Genomic DNA, 22254 nt, shown 5'->3' on the forward strand with positions numbered 1-22254 from the left:
GTTTTGTGAGTTGAGTTACATGGATGTTTGCGGAGTCTTGTAGTCCTTTCGTACTTGTCTTACTTTGCTTGCTTGAGGGTTTTCTACTATCTCCTAGCACGGTGGGGTGGTTCCATTTCAGGATCACATGGTCGGGTGGTAGTGCCACTTCCCATCGGATGTTTTGAATTGTATCTTCAGGCGAGGAAAGGCTTCGCTGGTGTTTCTTGGTTCGTGGTTCATGTACTAGCTCTTGTTCGAGATCATTGTTCAGTTGAGACCTTGTGGTCATTGTATCAAACTTTTATGTAACCTTGATATTGTAACTTTGTAAATCTATGGCATTATTGGAAGCCATGTATTTATGGATATTGTAATAGTATGTCAGTGGAATGTATGTTATTTCAGTTGCTTTGATCTTACGTTAAAATGTTTTATGGAAGTTGGATACATTGGAATACTTTCATTTCTTCATTATGGAATTTAGATGTATGTGTAGTTTTTAACTTAAGCATTTAATTTATCTAGTTAAATGGACAATTGGATTAACTATGGTGTTAATGTAATCTATGAATTAATCTTTGTTGGTAACCCTTAGGAAATCATATGTTAGACTTTTGCTGTGTTATTAAACGTGCAATGTTTATAGTTAGTGCACTTAGTCTTTAAAAAAAAATTATTTCACCCTTTAGTTGCCTAGTTGTGTTGTTTTCCTTTAGGGTTCCTGGCGGGGCATTACAGTGGGTGCCAAAATGTTGGTCTCATGGCATCCTGCCCTCGCATGCAATATCATGGAGATGCATGCGGTTTTAGAGCCAGAATAACTATTGCCATTTTGATATATGACTTTGAATTATACCACATAGAAGTGATATAATCGAGCGTGCTTCACAAATCTATTTGCCTCCACTAACTTGATATTTGAATTGTTAAGGTGGTGTTTATGGACATCATTTGGGAGATTGCTAATCCAATAAGAGATTGTGTTATCCTAGGTTAACCTTCTTTAATGAGCCAAATTAATGATGAATATTGAAGACAATATTCACCAACATGCATATGTGATTCTTTTGTCCTTTAAAAAATTAGAGTGTGATCTAGATGTTCTTTTTATTCCCAATGTCCAACATATGAATTAATGACACATTTAATATCGTTAAATACCAAACATCACAACATACCACATAAGTATATGCCAAATAAACTCATAACAATTTAAAAAAAGAAAAAAAAATTTGACACTGTGTAAATTTAGATTCATTCTCACACTATGTAAATTTAGTTTCATTCTCACACCTTGAATAATTAAACGTCCTACCAAAAACTAAAACAATTACTTTGAAGTATAAAATAAATAGAAGTAAAGATAATATTATAGTCAAGGTCATAATGTAATGAATTTATTAATGACAATAAAATGGTTCTCCTCAGTATATTCAAAAACCATTTTCATGATAAAACATAATTCCTATCTTCTTTAATTCTACAATTTCTATGGATATGTTTGTGTCTTTGACCAATGGCCAAAGGCAAATGACTTTTGTAGGGGGATTTCAAAAAAATACGAAAAAACACATTTAAAACAAGTAGCAACCTCCTCCTATGCAATATGATGGGTATTGGGCGATGAATTTATGAATGTTAAGAGTCTTTATAAGATAAATATTGATATTGTGTCTATGTTCTTAGTAGTATTATTTGACTTTGAAGAAGATAAAGACAATATCAAGAATATTGTAAATTTTTTGATTCATAATATAACTTTTTATTAAATTTAGATGATATTATAATTGATGCCATTTATAAAACAAGTATCCAACATTTGAACATGACAATGTTTGTAAACAATGATATAATGTTCACTTAATGGAAACCTTTCTTAATTACTTGTATGCCCCCCCCCCACAAAAAAAAATGAATTTAAGAAGAGAAATAAAATAATGAGAGACCTTAAATTGTATAAATGAACTCCCTCATAAAAACTCTAAAAATAAAAGACACATATTACTCTTTATATATAAATATGTATAAAACTTATCCAGGTAAATTGTATTAATAATATTCCACTGAATTTTCCCGTTATGGCCCCCCCGCGCACATCCCAACCGCCCACGTGCTTATTTGTTTTCTTCTGAAACTTTTATATTGATTACCGTTTGCTTTTTTCCCGAGTCTCGATTAAAACTTTCGTCTGCCATTGAATCTTCTTTGAAAAACAAGTCAGCAGCAAATGAATGTAGAGTCAGGAAACACTCAAAATTCTTTGCAAGAAATGGAAATCAAGTTATAGTAGGGATTTCTCTTTTTTGGAGTGACATTTTATCTTCTCCTAGATTCTGGTTAGCCTTCAGTTGGTTACAGATTCAGAATATCCATACGCTTTTAGCGAGTCCACAGCAAAGGCAGGCATATTGCTTGATACTCCAAAAGCATCTGCTGTAGGATTTCTTTCTTTTTGTCTTTCGAAAATGGAGGACTTAACCAGAGAAAGGGCGCAGACGACCTTCGATGTAAATGCCATGAAGATTATCTGGGCTGGTGGACAAGAGGCTTTTGAATTTCATAACAAGTTGGCTTCCCTTGTTGCCCATGACCCCGTAAGTACAATTTTTCTTGCATTCATTCAAACTATGTTGCATTTAACACTGCCCAAATATGACCTTAGACTGTTAGAATATACCTTACACTGTATGGGGTGCATTTCCTTGCAGACCAATAATATCTACTCTAAGCAAATTGGGCCTCGTCCCATTAAAAGTATAAATGAAAGCCTCAATTTAGTTTTCTTGTAGCCATTTTGTGAATATTGTCTTCATTTTTTCTTTTCTTTTAAGGGTACTTGGGATATCACTGGTTCCCAACTCCAGTTTAGGTGCGGAATTTGAGCACAGCACACGTCTCCATGTATTATGGGAAGAGTCGTATTAACAGGGAGTCCATCAGCTGGTAGGCCACCTTACCCAATTCAACCAGATGGGCATTTCAATTTTATTTTATTTAACCCTAACAAGTGTCAAGTTATTAACATTTTTATTGTACAATTCTATATCCTCAACAAATGCATGAGGAATGCTGTTATCAAGTTTAGCTCATTGTTTGCCATTCCATTCTGTTTCCTCAATCCGGAAATGCTCAATCAAACTTAGACATCTGTTAACCTTAGAAGCCATGTTCTAGGGGATTTTTCTGCCAAGCTTTGTTTGAGTCTTTAATCTGCCCATATTTTGTTGGCTCATTCTATTTCATCAGTTAAAATGCACAGTGAATGTTGTATCAAGCTTATAGCTCTTTAGCTTAAAATTCATGTCTAAGGAACGTTTATTCTCCCAAAATTTATTTGGGACTCTACATCCAACCTCAAGCCTTGTTCACATGTGGTTTGTGTGTAAGTGCATTAGTTTTAAATTAACTTTTATTATCAGAGCATGTGTTGGTTCCCAAAATAAACGGGTTTACACTGCTACAAGGTAGAGACCAAGTTGATTCCTCCGAATACCTATGGAAAGCCACTTCCAACTGTCAATATCCTTCAGGCTTGGACCAACTGCGACAAGGATTTTGTAAGTCCTTCTACACTTTGGGCTGTGCAAGACCTGGGAGGGTAATCCCTTTAGTGAATTTCTTGATCTCTGTACCACACTCAAAGATTCACTAAAACAAAGCAGATAATCTCATGAAAAGGCTCGACAGAAAGGGAGAACGCTCAAGGATGGCAAATCCTTAAGTGATCCTCAACCTCCTTGGAGCATGAGATGGGTGGGACAACTCAGAAATACATGAAAATGTAAAAATGCTCTGACAATCAACAAATTGCAGCGATTCATCAGTGAAAATGAAACAAGGCTGATCACTAAAGACAGTTACAAGCAGTGATTAGTGCCTTACTCCATTGGGTACCTGAAGATACAAAATGTAAACTGAAAATGTGGCAGAATTCCATCTAATAGTATAAGATCTAAGATAATACTGCCTTACAGTATATCTCATTTGCAATCCTAACCCAAACTGCTTATCAAAAATCCCTGCACAAGCCCTATCATTCTGCAACTCTATTTAAGCAATTTAATAAACCCCTTGGGCCGAAGCATAAACAGAAAGCTACATACATCACAACAATGCATTGAATAAAATAAACCCTTGGTTTATTTTACTCGAAAACTGATAAAATCATACAATGGAGAGAAATAGGTCAGAATTTTATTTCTATTTGAATAAAATACTACTTCTGTCACATGATGAAATTTACATATAACTCTTTCAAGAACCTGTGCAAAACTTGACACTAAAACGCTTCTTTATTTTCTCTATAAACGACTTTACAACTTGCTCACTTCACCTAAACTCACTACTGGAAACAGACAAGGAAAACCCAAGGAACAAGAAAAATCTAAACCTACAAGAGACTCTCCAAAAATCTGAACCCGTCTAATGGCCTTGATTTCCCTTTTTATAGAAGAAAAGGGAGCAACAAGCTTCAGGCCAAAAGACACACATCAACAACAAACTTACTCTCAGCAATTAGGCCTAAAAGGCCACATGCAATTCTGTTACAAAGATATTCTATATCCATTCGCTGGCACCCGTGAATCAATATTTTCAATTGAAAATTGGTAGAAGCAAAACCGCTTGAGCCGCGCCATTATCACCCTGATGCTTTTGGATGGAGTGTGAGATGTTACATTCTGCCCAACAGAGCATCTCCCTTCTTGGAAGGGATACTGGGTCCCGACAGGAAGAAAAGTCACCTCTAAAATAGAAGAGGACCTCAAGCCTTCATGCCCAGGATCAGAGAAAGTGGAAGGAGGAGCTACAGGGGAAACATAATATGTTGGGGAGGGGTCGCAGCTTCCATGCAGTCACAGAGATGATTGACTGCCACTCCCCACTCGAACAAGTCCTTCTTTCATTCCTCTGCGGGCTCCTTCTTTGAACCCCCTGCCATCCCGTGGCAGAGTAGAAGCAGAGGCTGTGCGATGCGTGGCCTTTCTTCATAAGAAAAGGTTTTCACGCCCCCTCCGGTAATCCTTCTCACTTTCACAACCCCGCTGACAATAAACATACTCACACAGGAGAAAAAACATCCATCTGGTATCACAGAGCATACAACAACTCCATTTACGACCTTGCTCAAACATCATGTTCCTTGCAGAAGAAAGAACTGCTCTCAGAAAATGTAAAGGCTTCTTTTCTCTCCTACCAATTAAGTCACCACCCTATTGTATTTATAATCAAAACACTTCATCTGGTGATGCTCTTTCACATGATAAATCATCATTCTGGTGCTTTCAACTCAATCTGCCAGCTATGGATTCTAGAAATCATGCCTATCAAATCCACTGTATTCCTGCCAAGGCTCATCTTGTGGGAACGATTTTGTTCTGATTTTATTCTTCCTTGAGTGTACATTTTCTGCTTCAGAATCCCTATCAACAGGCGATCTTTGAATTCATCGGGGAACCCGTGATCCTTCATCTCTAACTCAGAAGCTATCCCAATCCTTTCACGCCTCTGAGACATCGTCCTTGCTTGCTTAATCAATTTCGACTCAGTAGAAAATTTCAAATTAGTCCCTCTAGAATGAGTCGGCATCTAAGTGTCCCAACTTGTCGCTTTCTGTTCCAAGTCGACAAGCCTGTATTCTGTTCATCCTATCCTTCCTGTGCGTGTGACAACCAATACCTTTAATGACCCTTTTAAAAATCAATTTGAAACTCAGCCGTAGATCCTACCCAGCCTGACAAATCAAACGATCATTAATGGTCAATGTGGCAATTGACCCTCAATCGGGGCTTGTGGATCCATTACATATGTGACATAGCAGTGCCTTATCATCTTTTAGCCTAACACTGTCAACAGCCCCACCGTTGGTCTTCTTGGTCAGCCCGGGACACGTGGCATCATCTCGTGATGCCGCGGCCCTTAAACTTCTTGCAACTTCTATCCTGGGGATACGAGGGCCATCAGATATGTTCGCACTTTACCGTGCAACCACAGTATTCGCCATCTTTGCAACTTAAAAAATTGAGAACCTTTTCACCCAGATCATAACATCATCGTCCATTTGAAACATGTGCTAATTGATAGGGCCATTAGTAAGTCGGTCTTTACCTCCTGAGAACCGGTAACATGAGGTTTTGAAAAGTCAAACCGCTAGCTTGCCCCTCTTCGCCGAGAACACGTGGCATTATCTCGTGATGCCACGGTCTTTATCTTCCCTGCACTTTTATTTGCGGGGAAGCGCGGACCGTTAGATCTAAACTGCCTTTATCCATCGGCCGAAATACTTAGAATTTAGACTTAGGGAAAATATAAGGGGCCCGACTGAAAACAACTTAATGCTTAGGAAAAACAATGGCCCCGCCGACGGTAACCGACCCTTGGCTTAAGTGGAAAAAGGTAATGATAAAATATAACAAGGTTAGGGTTTTTCTTTTACAAGACTTAATCGGAAATTCACAAACCCTAAACCCTAGACCTTGATCTTTGACAAAGGGCAAAATATTTTGGCTCAAATATGAAAATTCTTGTGCAGTTTATTTTTAGGACTATCAGCATGGTCAACAGGGTTTGAACTCTGATCATTATCGTATCAGTGGCTCCGCCTTCCCTCTTAAAAGCATCAGGACATTGACTGAAATTGCAAAACAAGATTTGTTATTCATATTGTAATATGTGGGGTTTACAGGGAAATTGGGTTTTTGAAATTTGAAAAAAAAAAAATCTAAACGAGTATGCTTTCATGAAGTTATAAAAAACTTGGGAGTTCATCATACCTTATTGTAATATGGCATTATCATATTAATTTGCTCCGTCTGACATCATCCCAAAAAACCCCAAAAATCAAATTATCAGTGCTTTTTACACCATGGCTGGTAGTCTATCATAATTCTGCAAGCAAAGCTTTTTAGTCAAGTTTAATTGATAATAGATGCTTCAGTACAGGAATGGACAAACTAATTCTCAGTAGCGTCATGTAGGGGGGTGGTCTGGAAGAAAGACCTAATTAAAAAGGTCTAGTCAGCTATAATTTATTAGGGGAACCAGGTATGGACACTTCAATAGCGAAAAATAGGCAAATACAAATAAATTTTCTTAGTAACATCTCAGGTTTAGGTACAATTACAATGTTACTGTATACCGTTTCTCCTGAATGGATCAGGCATTTGAGGACTGGCCTGGTTCTCAAAACCTCAAAACATGAAATCCCAGCACCTCATATCTTAAATCAATTCAATAATATTCACTTGGACTTTATCTAAAATGACTGTCATGACAATGTTCTTACTGAAATATTCCTTATCCAAATAAGAATTTAAGTGATTTCACACAAGTAGGTCAATTTCATTACAACAGTCTGTACTTTATAGGCAAGACTTCCTCATGATTTTATAGAACATTGACTTGGATTTATTGCCCTTTTCAATTTAAAGTGAGCAGCACCTCGACAATCAACCATGATCCATTGCCCTTACAACAAATGTATTTGAGATTTCTACTGAAAGGTTTGGGGAAAGGATTATGAAAACATGCTTGATTCAATGCCTTTGGTCATTTGAGGTTTTACTGTTTTTTTTCTCTTGCAATTCTAGAGGACTGATCCAATCTGGTTTATCAATTGGAAAGGGTCAACCAGAATATAACATCTGGTTGAACCTTCTTTAGGTCCTGCGTTGAGGTTCATTTGAGAAGGTATCTTTTCAATTGGATTAGCATGAGAGAAAGGAAAACAAGGACATCAGAAAAAGTCAGAAAATAGGGGGAGAAAGGTTTACTATTTTATTTTCCCTTCAATCAAGAATTGAAATGGTTAATACATGATTGCAGTTGGATTAGCTTCACTAGCCTATAAAACCAGTCCAAATCTTATTCTTATAAAATCATAGGGAAGGGTTTTGTTACTATGAGATTCCATGCTAATAAATCCCTGTTTGCAGCAGTATAGGATTTGACATGCGAATTTGGATCTTTCGTAACCTTGAATCAGGAAAATAGATTACAATCTAGGTATATAGTATCCTAAACATGAGGGGCTAAAGGTTTTTTTAAATATTTAAATTATATCTCATTGACAAGAATGCAATCATCATGCATAGGCAGTCTTAGAAGAGGAGTTTTTGAAACTCATTCCCATAAATAACACATGGGCTGCACAAATGTAGCAGTAGGAAGGACTCTGATCACTGATAAGAGTCATAATACGTGGCATGGGCTATGATTTGAATTACGGAAAGCATTGGCGAAATGAAATTAAAAGACACCTATGTTAGGATGTGTATTATTTTGATTTCTTTGTACTAGTCTACTCATCTAAATCTGATTATTTCAGCAATAACCAATAATACTTTAAAATTTATGCCAAGCAAAACAAATGCACTAAGAGCTGGGAATTGAAATGCAATTGTAAAGGAAATAAGATAAGGGTTAGGAAATCAGGTTTGTTTTGTTGTTTCAGGCTGAATTTGTATGGTAGATGACTATATATCTATTAGGAGCTGCTTTGGAAATGCTCTGAACAGTTATAGTGATTATGGAAGTGTGATGGGCAGTAGTGATGTTTTGTATGATATCTCAACCTTTTGGACACTCTCAACATTTTGGATGCTTTTTTGACCTGGGATACTTTTTTGACCCTTTGGTCGCTTTCCTAACCTTTTGGACACTCTCATGACCTTTTTGCCACTCTCTTGATCTCCAATAGGCACTAGCGACCTTGTGGTTCTAGATAGGTACAATGCTTTAGGGAATGTGATAGATGGCAATGATCCTTCGGATCCTTCCTTGACTTTTTGCTTTCTTGATCTCCAGTAGGCACTAGAGTCTTGAAGTTTGTGCCTTGGCAAATTTTTGGATTTGCTTGCCTCATTTTTCACTTTATTGTGACATATGTAGTTTATTGGAAAATTGTTGTTGGTAAATATCACTTGTCAAATTTAGAGGGAGGAAAAATGGGTTATGTTTTTTTTTTGTTGTGCCAAGGGTATCCCAGCCCAGCACCCAACCTGCCTTACCTTGGATTTACATATTGCCAAGTTGGGGTTCAGGAAGGGGTGAGTTGAGGCGAGATTAATCCCCTGGGGATGTACCAAGCCGCTCACAAGCCAGGTGCATCAGAAAAAATGGGTTATGTTGTTGGAGAGCATACATTGGTCCAGTCTTCACTTTGGCATTTTTTGGCCTACAAGTATGGTAGATTGGAAATGTGTGAGGCTAATAGTGAAAATGGTGTGTGCTAGAGTGGAGAAGAAAACCCTGGGAGGTTCTTTAGGGGAGTAGTGGTGTGTGTAGTGCTTTGGAAGAGAAAATAGGATGATGGAGGCATTAGCACTTTGAAAATTTGCAGGTTTCTTGCCCCCTAAAGTTGTTTTCGTCACCTTAGTTTGCACTTAAATGATGTTGTTGTCCTGATCATGAGATTACCTATTGAAATGTTTTGTTTTAAAGAGTAAAAATTACATTTGTTAAAATTTTGTCTTTTCTTTGGTTTGTAACATTTTAGGCTTTGGATGCTTTGTTTGTATGCCTATGTGTTAAGCAAAATCCCTTCTTATGCATAAACTTATGTGGTTGCATGATACCCCTTTTTGTAGCCCCTAATTCATGGGTTTTGTATGCCAACTTACCTTTTTAAGCCCTATTGCTTATCTCATTGCTTAAAGGTTTCTTGACATTCTCGTTCCCTTTTTCCCCCTAGGTGGTTGTTTGAATGTTAGTTATAGGACCACATATCCTTTTTGCCTTTGTGCAAGGATGAGATCATTTGCTACTCATATTAGTGTGGTGGTGTGATCTATGTTTTATTATTATCATAGGGCTCTATATGTTGGATCCTTTGTGTTGACCATGATGGATCATGCTAGGTAAAGGTGGATATGCGTCTTCTAGCATCTTTGAAGTCATGTGTAGTTTTTCAATTGATGGTTTGTTTTTTATGGATCCCATGCAATTATGTATCTTGGCTAGAAATTTTTGTCAATGATGTGGCACTTTCCTATTGCCGCACTCAAAACATGGCTTTCATGCTAGTTCTTGGTAGGCCCACCTTTTTCAATTGGCTTGGTAGTGCAACTTTAGATTCTTGCCAGATGACAAGTGCTCTACGATTTTTATTCTTATTCTCATGGACCTACTTTCTGTAGTCAACTATCAAGTGGATGTTGGGAAATAAACAGGCTCAATACCAAAGATTGTGAAGATCAATCTCTATCCAATAAACTAATCAAAGGATGAGATAAAAGACTTGGGTAGCTAAAACATGAAAATCTGAAATTCATGCAAATCTGAAAATTAAGTTGCCTTAATGTGGAAAACCATGACTAGATCCTTCTTAATGATGCCAAAAATCAGCTTGTAAACCATGTTTAATAATCCTATTTTATGTGAACTTATAACAGCGATAAATAATGATTAAACATCAGCAAAAGATAGCAGCAATAAGTCATAAATCAGCAACATAAGATCAACACATAACACAAAATTTATGTGGAGAGAATGTAATATTCTCTTAAATTTTTTTGATTTTCAATGAGAATTACAAAGCAAACACCATAACCCGTTAAGGTTAGAGAAATAATCCAAACAACTGAAACATCAGCAAAAGATAGCAGCAATAAGTCATAAATCAGCAACATAAGATCAACACATAACACAAAATTTATGTGGAGAGAATGTAATATACCCTTAAATTTTTTGGATTTTCAATGAGAATTACAAAGCAAACACCATAACCCGTTAAGGCTAGAGAAATAATCCAAACAACTGAAAGGGAACCCTTCCACCTTTTGTTCACCAAGAGCCCAATCTGGGAGGGTGAGAGCATACAGTGTTCCGGGGATCGTTAGCACAAAAAACCAAACTGAAATTACAATGCATGGGTGGCAAACCAACCCCTTCTGTTTATCTAGCAAGATAGAAACTAAACTTCTTGGCGTTAAACCAGCCAAGGGAAACAACAAGAAACTAAAACTGAATCACTCTACCGCGTATTTCAGCGGGAGGACATTACATAAAGCTATCACTCTACTGCATATTTCAGCGGGAGGACAATACATAAAACTTATCACTCGACCACTTATTCAGTGGGAGGACTGAGTTACAAATACCAGAAAATAGGCGGCAAGCCTGCCTCTTCCACTTGTTCAGCGGGTATGCTTACAGTCCAGAATTGGTCGATAGTACTACTATTCAACCTTACAAAATATAGGAAAGATAGAATAGAAGAGAATGCTGATCACAGAAGATATTATCACCAAACCAGCTCAACACCAACTTCCTAAAATCTAATATAAATAACAATAGGCTGGAAATGCATAACCAACAACACTAAATCACACTAAAATGCTCATATCTCACTCAAAACTCACTCAAATCACCCCAAATCACACCCAAACCAACACTATGCATTAGGCGACCAAGTACAAACAGAGAGATAACATCAACATGAGCTCCAACTAACATCACTCTTCCCAATGCACACCCCAGAAAGTACGCCCAGGCAGAAAGGTACGATTTGCAATTAAAAATTGAATACTCAAAACCAAGGGCTAAAAACTTACAAATCTCTTCGTCAACAACATAGGAAAGCAAGGAGCCGATACCTAGAATGATAAGTCGCACAGGCAGGGAGGTAGGATCGAAACTTCTCTTCAGCCACACAGAAACCAACAACACTGAAAATTACAGCAGCCAACTTTCTCAAATCCTCACATGCAGTCCACAAGAACACCACGAAATCCACACAATAGAGCCTCAGCTAGGAGTGATGTCTCACACTCGAAACTACAATTGAAAAGTCTAGGAGTTTTTAACCCTCGAAGAAGTCTGGAATCAATTCGACAACACAACATTATATTTTTCTTTGGATAACCAAACAAGGAGCCAAACACCTGTATACATAGATTTTCAAGTCTGAAATTCAAATTCAACTCCCACCAAAACCGCCTCTCCAATTTGCATTTCATTTCCAATGGTGGACCCAAGTATGGCGTCCCCCTCTAAGTCAAACCCACGCCTAGCAAAGGAGACCACGATTTTTGTCATAAAATATACTTTGTCACATAAAATAAAGTCTCTTTAATCATTTTGGCGTCCCCCTTCATGGCACAAATAATTTGCCTAGCAGACTTAGGATAACTCATATTATACACAATTCCCAATATCATTAATCAGTAATAAAAATAATTAAATAGTAAACCTTAGGAAGGAAATAATATTTAATTGAATAATTTATAACTCCAATACTGATTATCAACAAAATCTAGGATGAAGCTGAGCAATGAAGACCACTGAATTGCCCTGGATCAGGACCATATCCAAGACTACCAAAAATAGAAATGTCCAAGCTGCCACTTACTAAAAATAGTAAGTCATGAAATACTGCTCCGAAAGTCATGATCTTCGCACCTAGAGAAAGAGCTTGGAAAGCTCAGTAAAACTACACCATCTCGACAACCAAACCCTAACTTGCTAAAAATAGTAAGTTCACATTTCACCAAAGAGTCAATTGCATGTTATGCCACACTCGAGTCCATGGAAAACCTAGAAGAAAACCACAAGCAGGACTGAAGAATTCCCTCCTGACTAACCCTGACAAGCTCGAGCAGAACTCCACAGAAGATGGAAACCCTAATTCTCCTTTCCACATAGCCTATGGGTCTCCGGAATAGGCCAATGGACCACTGAATGCATCATCACTAAGAAGGGGACATTACAGAAACCTTGCGGAAAAAAACTCCACCAAGAAGAGAGGCCAAGATTGCATTAAACAATAAATGTGCTTACAATACAATTGCTTCTATTCTCCTCTTTGCCTCCACCATAGCAGCACCTATGTACTTGTGAACAATCTCCTTATGCCTCCCACCTGTCCTTGGTTCCTACAAAGAAATCTACATTCAATTGTTACACCTAAATTCTACATCCAAAGGGCTAAATTTATATAATGGTAAGAGCTGCAAAACCACCAATAAAGATGTACAAAGAAGCCCCTTCATTCCCCATGACCACAACCTTTGGATTGCCTCTACAAAACTCTAAAATGCCTCTATGGAACTCGAAAATGCACTTTTTTTGTTACATCCCATTTGTGCCCTAGTTGTTTTTATGCAACATTTTTGCCATGTTGTTTGTGCCCTAGTTGTTTTATGCTATATGTACCACGCTTTGGTTATAAAGAACTAACTTCCCTTCAGAAGAATCAACTAGATTCCTATTATGTTGAAGAGCAGTAGATCAGATTGCAACTTCGGTTGAAGTAGTTATGCTTTATTCAAAATGCTTAAGTTTAATATTAATATAGATTGTAATCTATTTTTTTTCTAAGAATAAAATTTGTGAAACCAAGCACTTTGGAAACCCTAGATATGGAATCGAATCTTTAAACGAAAAAGGGGCTATGAACTGACTCTCAATTGACTATGGACGATCAGAACCATGTATGAATACTTTTATTCTTTTTCACTTGATAATGAGACCCTAGCATAAGCTATCTGATGACTTTGGAAAGAAAGGTGTAGATGGTCCCATTGACTAGAAAACAGTTGATAGCCCAACTTAACCAAGTCAATCGAAAACTCAACTGAGATAGTGAATAAGGAAAGAAAAGAGATAGAAGGTCAGAAAGACCCTCAGCTTCTCACTCCGGGTTATCATCTTTTTCCTTCCAATTTGTTGATTAGGAAGAAACTATCACAAGATATGATAGTAATTCTTACATAAGAAAATAACTATGATAACCAGCATTAGAATGTCAAAACTAGGGCACATAATTTCAGCTAAAGGGCATAGTAGTAGATCCGGCAAAGGTTAAATCAATTTTTGAGTGGCCAACTCCATGGAATGTGCATGAAGTAAGAAATTTCATGGGTTAACAAGGTATTACAGAAAGTACATAATGAACTTTTCACGTACAACATATCCCATCACCTCACTGCAGAGGAAGGGAAAGAGATTTGAATAGTCTGAAAAGTGTCAGGCAGCATTTGAGCTTCTAAAAGGGAAGTTAACCATGGCACCAAACCTAAAAGTGCTAGATTCCAAAGGCCATTTCATAGTAGTGTTGGGTGAAAATTTTGTACCCCTTGGGGATGTGCAAAATTGTGGTTCTAGCCATAGTGTGTGAGTATGATACTATCCTAATTTAGGGAAGCCCTCTATCTACAAACTAAACTAATCTAATATGGGTGAGACAACAGTCTTTCTTCTTCTTTCAAGAAAAACTATACTCTTTTCTCTTCACAGAAAAGTAATAGCAATTGAAAATAAATAACAATAAATACAGAAATGAGACTTTTTTGTAGGATTTTTGGAACATAAAGGGAAGCAAAGTTTCCATGAAAGCACAAAGACCTCCGTCACTTCCTTGGGACGGGAAAACAGAAATGAAAGCACAAAGTCTTCAACACTTCTACTATCCTATCAACCTTTGTAGATGATTTTCTGGTAACTAAGCACAGTATGTAGCAGCTCAAAGTCTAACTACATGATGCACCTTTTATGCACAAACATAGAAAATCAAAGCAGCACAAAGTCTGCAAGTTACACCTTTTGCTTGAGCATCCAATAGTTTCAAACGTGACAAGCAGCTCAAAGTTTGCAGTATCAAATCTTAAAACCAATCTAAAACTCCAAACGCAATAAGCAGCTCAAAGTCTGCAGTATCAAATCTTAAAACCAATCTAAAACTCCAAACGCAATAAGGAGCTCAAAGTCTACAAGATTGAGCTTGAATCCCTCTTGTATAACACCTCAAAAATCACAATCAATCTCTAGAAAATGTCGTCACATAACACCTTGAATCAACACAAAGTTTGAAAGCAATTTGCCTCTTTTAATTGACTACAATCTGATTTACAACTAAGCTCAAAGTATTAGAGTGTACATACAAACTGACAGAGTCTTGTTGCATTGCCAAAAGATATCAATTACAATAGACCCCCTCAAGTATTTATAGGAAAGGAGCCTTGAAGAAAAGGTGGGAGGATCCTAACTAACTTGAGAAATTCTCTCAACCACCATGACTTATTCCAACTACAGTTTTAATCTAACTCAACTTGTAGTTGCTTTACATGTAGTTACATTTTACAAAAATGCAAGTAAAAGTGACACTTGCAATTACAATTTTTGTTTTTACATGTAATTTGTCAAAACAAAATTAAAAATACACAATTGAAACTATTCTATATGTCTGAAGACACGACTCTAACTACATTATCCTCTATTTTGAAAATCTTCATGCTGCTTCAGGATATTAGAACTTGAAGTATTCAGGATTGGTGAAGACATCTCAAACCGGAATGGGAACTTGCATCCTTAATGATCTTTGTGTCTTTCACCAATGAACTTCAATCTTATCTTCTTGCTTAGGGTAGTGTTGTGACCTTTTCACACATCGCCCCATTGCTAACAGGGACCCCCTCTTTTCCTGCTTTTTGCATTGTTAGGTTAGGGTTTTGGCTTCTTAGTGGGCAATTTTGTGTTTCTCGTGTCCGAGTCTCGGAGTTTCGATCATGTCTAGTGCTGTTTAGGGTTTTTGAAGTTATAGGTTCAGGCGCATAAATTGAGATTTTAATGATCCTAGTTTTGTCTAAGTGTTGACCCTTTTGGAGCGTTAACGTGTTTTTTTAAATGTCCTCATTGGTGATTTTAAGTGCTAAGGCGTTTTTAGATCTTTTGGAGTTGTTTTCTTGCTCCTAGAGAATTATTCACGTTGATTTCACACTTTGTTCCGATGGATTCACTTGTGTTATGCTTTAATTTCTGATGAAGTTTGCCTCAATCCAATTGAGCTTTATTGAAATTTGAAGTTTCTAAGTGATTCTGAGTGGAGAATTCATCATTTTCTGGAGTAAAATCCATATTCTAAGGGTTAAAAGGTCAAAATTCCATACTAGAGGTGCTTTTCCCCCCATATTCCTGACTACCCATGGTTTTCCCCTCTCAGAATCCAGATTGAACATGGATTTTCCTTGAAATCCATACTTGCTCCATTTTTTCACCACTGTGAATTCATACTAGGGTCGTTTTCCCCCTGGAAGCAATAAAATTTGACTAAGTGTTAGGATTTATCCTGACTACCCACGTTTTTCCACCAGGGAGGTATGGATAGGTTGCGGATGACATTCGCATTGATTCCTCACCTGGGTCGTTTTTCCACCAAGTCTTTTGTGACAAGTTTTGAGGATTTTTGTCCGGATTTTCATCCAGACATATCGATTTTCCACTAGCCCCATTTTGTGCACATTCGATGATTTTGAGTCTGGATTTTCATCCAGACTTGGATCGATTTTCCCCTAAGGGGATATTTGATGATTTTTAAAGTGATTTTGTGAGAATTTTTAATCCTTACTAGGATCGATTTTCCCAATTGGCCCATTTTAGATTTAAATCGAAATATTTTAATAAATGAGCCTCATTTTAATTGTTTTTTAATAAAAGGCAATGATTATTTAAAAGATGAAAAACAATTAATAAATGATTTGCAATGAGCATTTAATGTTTTTCAACCTCCTAGAAGCAAATTAGTTTCACCCAAGCAAGTATAAGAACAAGTGTTTTATCTCACATTGCTTGTGTGGTAATATTTGATGATGAAAGCAAGTTTAAAAGGAGGAGTCCAGCATTATTTTATTATTAAGTTTGCCAGGTGTCTCCATGCAAGGGCGATTTTCTCCATAGTTGGTGATTTTGGAGCAAGCGTTCAAGTGAAGTGTTTGATTGAAGACTTATTTTTTCCTCCATTCTTTCTAGCTGGGCAATCCACTCCATTGCTGCCATTGAAGCTTATTGACTCCATTGACTTTAGATTTTCGATTTTGGGAGATAGCGATTTTTTTTCCTAAGTGACGATTTTTCTCCAAACTTTGGCAATTTTGAGTTTTGCGATTTTTCCTTGGGTGAAATCTGCCATTTTTGTTGCTGTTATCAGATCGATTTGCTGCCATTGAAGACCCCCCCATGCCATGATTTTTGGTGAAGTTCGCCATTTTTGATAAAATTGTGATTTTGGTGAAGGGCGATTTGTGTTGAGGTTTCAAACTTTGAAGATTTTTCCTTGATATCGCCTGGTTTATTTGCTGTTTTCAGACCATTGTTGGCAGATTGGAGTGTACTTTGATGACATTTTTCAGACTTGTGTGAGGTGGCGCCATAGCTGGGAAAGTTCGATTTTTTGTTTGGCAAGTATTTTGTGGCATATTTTGGTGGATTCCATGCATGTTTGATACCGCCATTGCTCCCTACTTGCTACCATTGCTTCAGATCTGAGTTTTAACAACATTGTTGGCTGTCCATCAATCTTTAGACCTAACTTTTATTGCCCAACCAACTGCAACTATAGCGATTTGCATTTGGAGACATTTTGGAGGCATTTTGGGATCATTTTCAGACCATTGGAGGGCTGTCTCAGGTTTGCAACTGTGTTATTGGCTGCTTGTCCTCAGAATCTTATCTTTTACCAGCCATACCTATGCTCCCAAGATTGATTATTTTCATCATCAAGACTGATTTTTCTCAAGTTTGTGCATTTTTTTTGGGATTGGAACTTGTTTTGAGAGGTTTATTCATTTAGTTGCAGGTTGCTTCAGATTTGTGACTTCCATTGTTGACTGCGGAAGGTGTCTTCAGACATAATTTTTTGTGAAACCACAACCTTTCACACCTCTCCCTAGTCACTCTTAATCCGGTATACTCCTTTGCACTATGATTTGCATGAAATTTCTAAGTATAAGGAGGTGTTGATTTCATGAGAGTTTCATACCCTAGTCTTGTCACATTTTGTATTTGAATTGTTAAGATTTACCTAGAGTGTGGACTATTTTCCTGACTTCATACCCTAATTAGCCTAAATCATTAGGAAGTCAGGAATTCTATTAAGAATATTACATTTTTCCTAAGTTCTAACTTCAAGCTTCGTACAGGTGCGATGTCGAAGTCCGGATTTAAGGAAAGAAGAGAACAATAGAAGATACTGGAGACTGGATTCTATCCAGAGTCTAAGATGTGATCCAGATGGAAGGAGATTACGGATACAAACATGCATTTCTTGAGCCTGAACCTGATGCGACAACGGATGTTCGGAGTCGGAAATCAGATTCCTTCCCCAACGTATGTAAACATTATGAAGAGTGGTATTTTTCAAGCCGCTGGATTTCCACAGTCCATACAATGCAGTGAGCTTATCCTGGAGTGTGCACGATGTTATGATCCTCGCTCGCGAATGATCAAGACTCCTAAGGGCGTTGTGATTGCCTACCTTGCTGAGGATGCGATTGCTGAGGTGTTTGGAATCCCACGTGGAGCAGATATGAAGAATGCAACTAGGGATGAATATGAAGAGCGGTACACGAAGATGGATGCGTGTAAGACTATAATAAACAAAGAGTGGATGATTGAGCCTAGGCTTCATCATTCCAAGGCTCCCAAGACACTCATATGCACAAACTTCAAAGAGGAATATAGTGACTTAGTATTCTCGCTTAACAGAGTGATGGGGACGCCGCAGGGTGCAATATTCGATGGATGGATGTTCTACTTCATCTAGGATTGTCTTAGAGGGACATTGATAAATTGGTCTAGAATCATAAGTGACAATCTGGACTTTCAGATGAGGAATGTAGAGCGGTCCAAGTCATTCGCCATGAATTCTTACTTGGTATACCTGCTTGCACGGTTTGTTTCATACAAAGGATTGATATGCAGAGGTGAAGTCGGGAATGGGCAAGGACAATTCAGGAGTCATGAGTGCTATCCCCAACTGAACATGCATAGAATTGAAGACTGTAAGAGAGTGAATGATATATTCACCATGTACATCACGCGGATGCTGCAAGGAGGAATCCACAGAAGATTGTCCAAGGAGGCAACGAAGCTAATAGAGAAATATGGATCGTGGTATATTCACTTTCCCACTTTCACGTACCTTAGGATTCATGGGTTTCAATTCGAACCCTACAGGTTTCCTAGGTATCCTTCCGATAGAATGATTTTATTGGAAGTGGTGAGACAGCTTCTAGAGTTTGATTCCATTCAGAGAGAGAAGTATAGGACGGGCATGACATTCCCTATTTCAGTTGGGAAGACGTTGGAGGTTTGCCAGTCTGCCTTAGCCGCCAGCACTGCGAGTGAGGAGCTTGCATTCTATGGATTTGCAACCTTCAAGAAAAGAGAAAGATTTGATCTCGATAAGAGAAGTTCATCCACAAGGTAGACAGAGAAGATTATTGGGCCAACCTGATGGACAAGCAGGCAGTGAAGAGACGAATGTGGTCCAGAATGTTAGTGGATTTCATGAGGAAGTGTGGACTTTTCCTCATTCCTGATTAGGTGTTAGATGACAGGGATCATACGCATCCACATTATGAGAATGAAATGAAGAAGGCAATCTAATTGCCTAATTGGTCAGAATTAGAAGAGATTGGTTTGAATATATTGATGAGAGAGGTCTTGAGTTTCTCCTGTGCATGGGTAGATATTCAGATGAATAAGTTAGTTGATATGGGTGTTTCCTTCACTTATGAAAAGATGAAGCCGGAAGAGTCTACTTCCAAAGATGATTAGAGGACTATCAGCGATGTCAGGATTCATGCAGATGAATAGAGTCAAGCTCCCAAGAGAAGGAAAAACACGCTAGGAGGAGCCAAGGCTAGAGGTAAGAAGATTGAGGAGGTGAAGAAGAAGAAACAAAAGACTATCATTCCTTCACCTATCATCCCTTCACCACCTCTCAGTGTCATCAATTAAGGAAATTGAAATAATAGAACAGAATAAGGAGAACCAACGATGTTCCAACACAGTGATACTACCAGAGAATATTCAGGAGTTACATGCCACAGCGACATCTGCTCCACCAAATGAGAATGATGATCAGCCGAGATCCCCTACTGTCCTTTGGAGGTTAGTTTGGGAAATGAGATATATGATTTGACCAGGAGTAATCCTGATGATGATGATGATGTTATGTCGGCATTGAGAGGACTTGATTGAGATATGTGTCTCGATGATGGTATGGAGATGGCCACTATTCCTGATTGGCTGATGAGAAGTATGGGAAAGAGTAAGAAAATGATAGAGGTACAGCCTATTGATAACATTGATGACTACCTAGCTAGGAGCAATAAGGAGAAAGAACCCAAGAGAGTTGAGATTTTGTCGCTCATAGCTAGAGATGAGACAGGAATGCGGATTGCGCAGGTGGCTGTTCCTATTGGAGGTGTGACAACGAACATTGCTACTCCTATGGATTTCCAGATTACTTCAGTTGCCCTTGGCCGTACATCAAGAGAGCAAGAGTTTCAGGAGGTTGGTGATAACCTTAAGGTGATCAGGGCAAGGTTAGATAGAGAAATTGAAGAGAAGGAGAAGTACAAAGAAGAGAATATCAGACTTAGAGAGTATATTGCGAGGATAAGGCGTGATAATCCTACTCTTATTTCCCCTATTGCGGTTGATCATGGACTACATTCACACTATGAGGCAGCGAGAGATACACTCTCGGAGGTGGAAAAGTGGATTGAGAGTGCAAGAAAAAAGGCAGATGATTTCCTTACTCACTTTGTCCAGGCATATGATAGGACAACATGGCTCATGTTTAGAATCCAGTATTTGGAGGGAGTTTGGGAAGAATTCCGGCCTATTCAGGAGAAGACTACTCCACGCCTCAAAGCTTTGAAGAAGATTCCCAAGTCCACGTTGATCAGTGAGAACATTGTGTACAGTGGAGACAGATACGATTTCCATGGTTGGTATTGTTCATTGGTTGTGAAGAAATCAACTTATGAGAACGCCCATTTGAGTTGTACGAAGATGGAAGGATTGATTCAGGACATTCAGATGAAGATCCTTGCCTCAATTGAGGAGTTATTGGGTGTTGATGTCAGTGATGCTAGTGGTTTACACTTAGCTGAATTAAGAGACAAGATGAAACTTATGTATTTTTGTCAGTTGGACTCTTTGAAGAAGAGTCAGATAGATGATCTGGTCTCTTTGTTGATTAATGTTCATAGTTCGCAGAAGCTCATGCCAGATTGGGAGAACACTTTGGACACTTGCTCGGATTCATTGGACGTGATTGATTTGCAACAAGATACCTTGCCTAGCATTTCCATGGAGGAGTTAGATTTTGTATTGGCTAGATTCTTGGAGTATGCTAGGAAAGAGAGAGATGCAGGGAGGAATCTTCTAGAAGATTCCTTATTTGATGACTAGGTATCTTTTTATTGGGCCATATGTTGGTGGCACCACTTTTGATGTAAACCCTAATCAGGGCAATTCTAGGGTTTTGTTGGCATGATCTTGGCCGTTGATCTTGAATCAATCTTGGCCATCCATTTTTGTTAGAGACTCTATAGATACCTCCTTGTCTCTCATTTGTAAGAGAGAGTTTTTGTAGAATTGTTGGTATATGTTGCAGCTATTTGAATCTAAATCATTGTTCAATTGTTGGTGATTTTGCTTGTCTTTGCATTCATGGTTCTCAATTCCTCCAAGTTAGATTAGAATTTATTTTCATGTTTGTGAGATTGAGTGAAAGATTTGTTGAATATATTTGGGTGGAATCCTTAATCCATACCACTAGCCTCTTGCCGCTGGTAAGTGTGCCTTGTGTGGTCGACTGGAAATTTGAGTAAGCCTAACTTCAACTATTATACGTCCCTTGACAAGCATCAACTTGGATGGTGTCAATGTTTGATGGTGATAGTCTGAAAATCCTTGAGTATACCTTAGACGATTGCACTAAGCTTGTGTCAATACCTGTTTGTGAGACCCTACCTAGTTTGATTCCACTAAACTTGTTCATCATTTCCTACATTCCTAGGCCTAGAATAGATTTCCCGAACCCTATTCTTTTTGCCCATTTTTTAGTAAGAACTAAGTCCGGAACTACATTGTTAAATCCTAAGTTGTCAGCATACCTATTTCGCATGTTTCATGATCGAAGAAGATAATCCGAACATTTGTGTAAGTCCCCAAGTGAACACAACAATTCACATCGACCATTGAGTTACCCACTCGTCAAGACCTGACATGAAGAAACCTTGGAATCATTTTAGTTGATCTTACCCTTAGCATCTGAGGTGATTTTGTTCAAGAGAGGGTAAATTACCTTGGTATTTTATTTTGAAATGTTATGTGCATAAAACACACATTAACAGGTATTACTGGCTTTTCAAGAGAGAAGTTCTTTGCAAGGCTGAAGTAAGAAGCCTATCTCTGTCTTGAAAGCATTCTATGCTCTCAACCATTCATATCACTTATCCATCTCCTTGCATGGCTCCGTCATGT

The 22254-nt window shown here is 38.0% G+C and overlaps 1 protein-coding gene across 1 annotated transcript in view; it reads left to right on the forward strand.

Moving 5' to 3' along the window:
* The first annotated feature begins 2127 nt into the window (after positions 1–2127).
* Positions 2128–22254, forward strand: part of LOC131066990 (peroxisomal acyl-coenzyme A oxidase 1) — a 227274-nt gene continuing 207147 nt past the window's right edge. Inside the window, exon 1 of the mRNA XM_058001895.2 lies at positions 2128–2576. Coding sequence (XP_057857878.2) covers positions 2448–2576 — 129 coding nt within the window. The 5' untranslated portion in view covers positions 2128–2447. The remainder of the gene's footprint in view (positions 2577–22254) is intronic.

Source organism: Cryptomeria japonica, chromosome 3, assembly GCF_030272615.1.
Source record: "Cryptomeria japonica chromosome 3, Sugi_1.0, whole genome shotgun sequence".
Taxonomy (NCBI): Eukaryota; Viridiplantae; Streptophyta; class Pinopsida; order Cupressales; family Cupressaceae; genus Cryptomeria; species Cryptomeria japonica.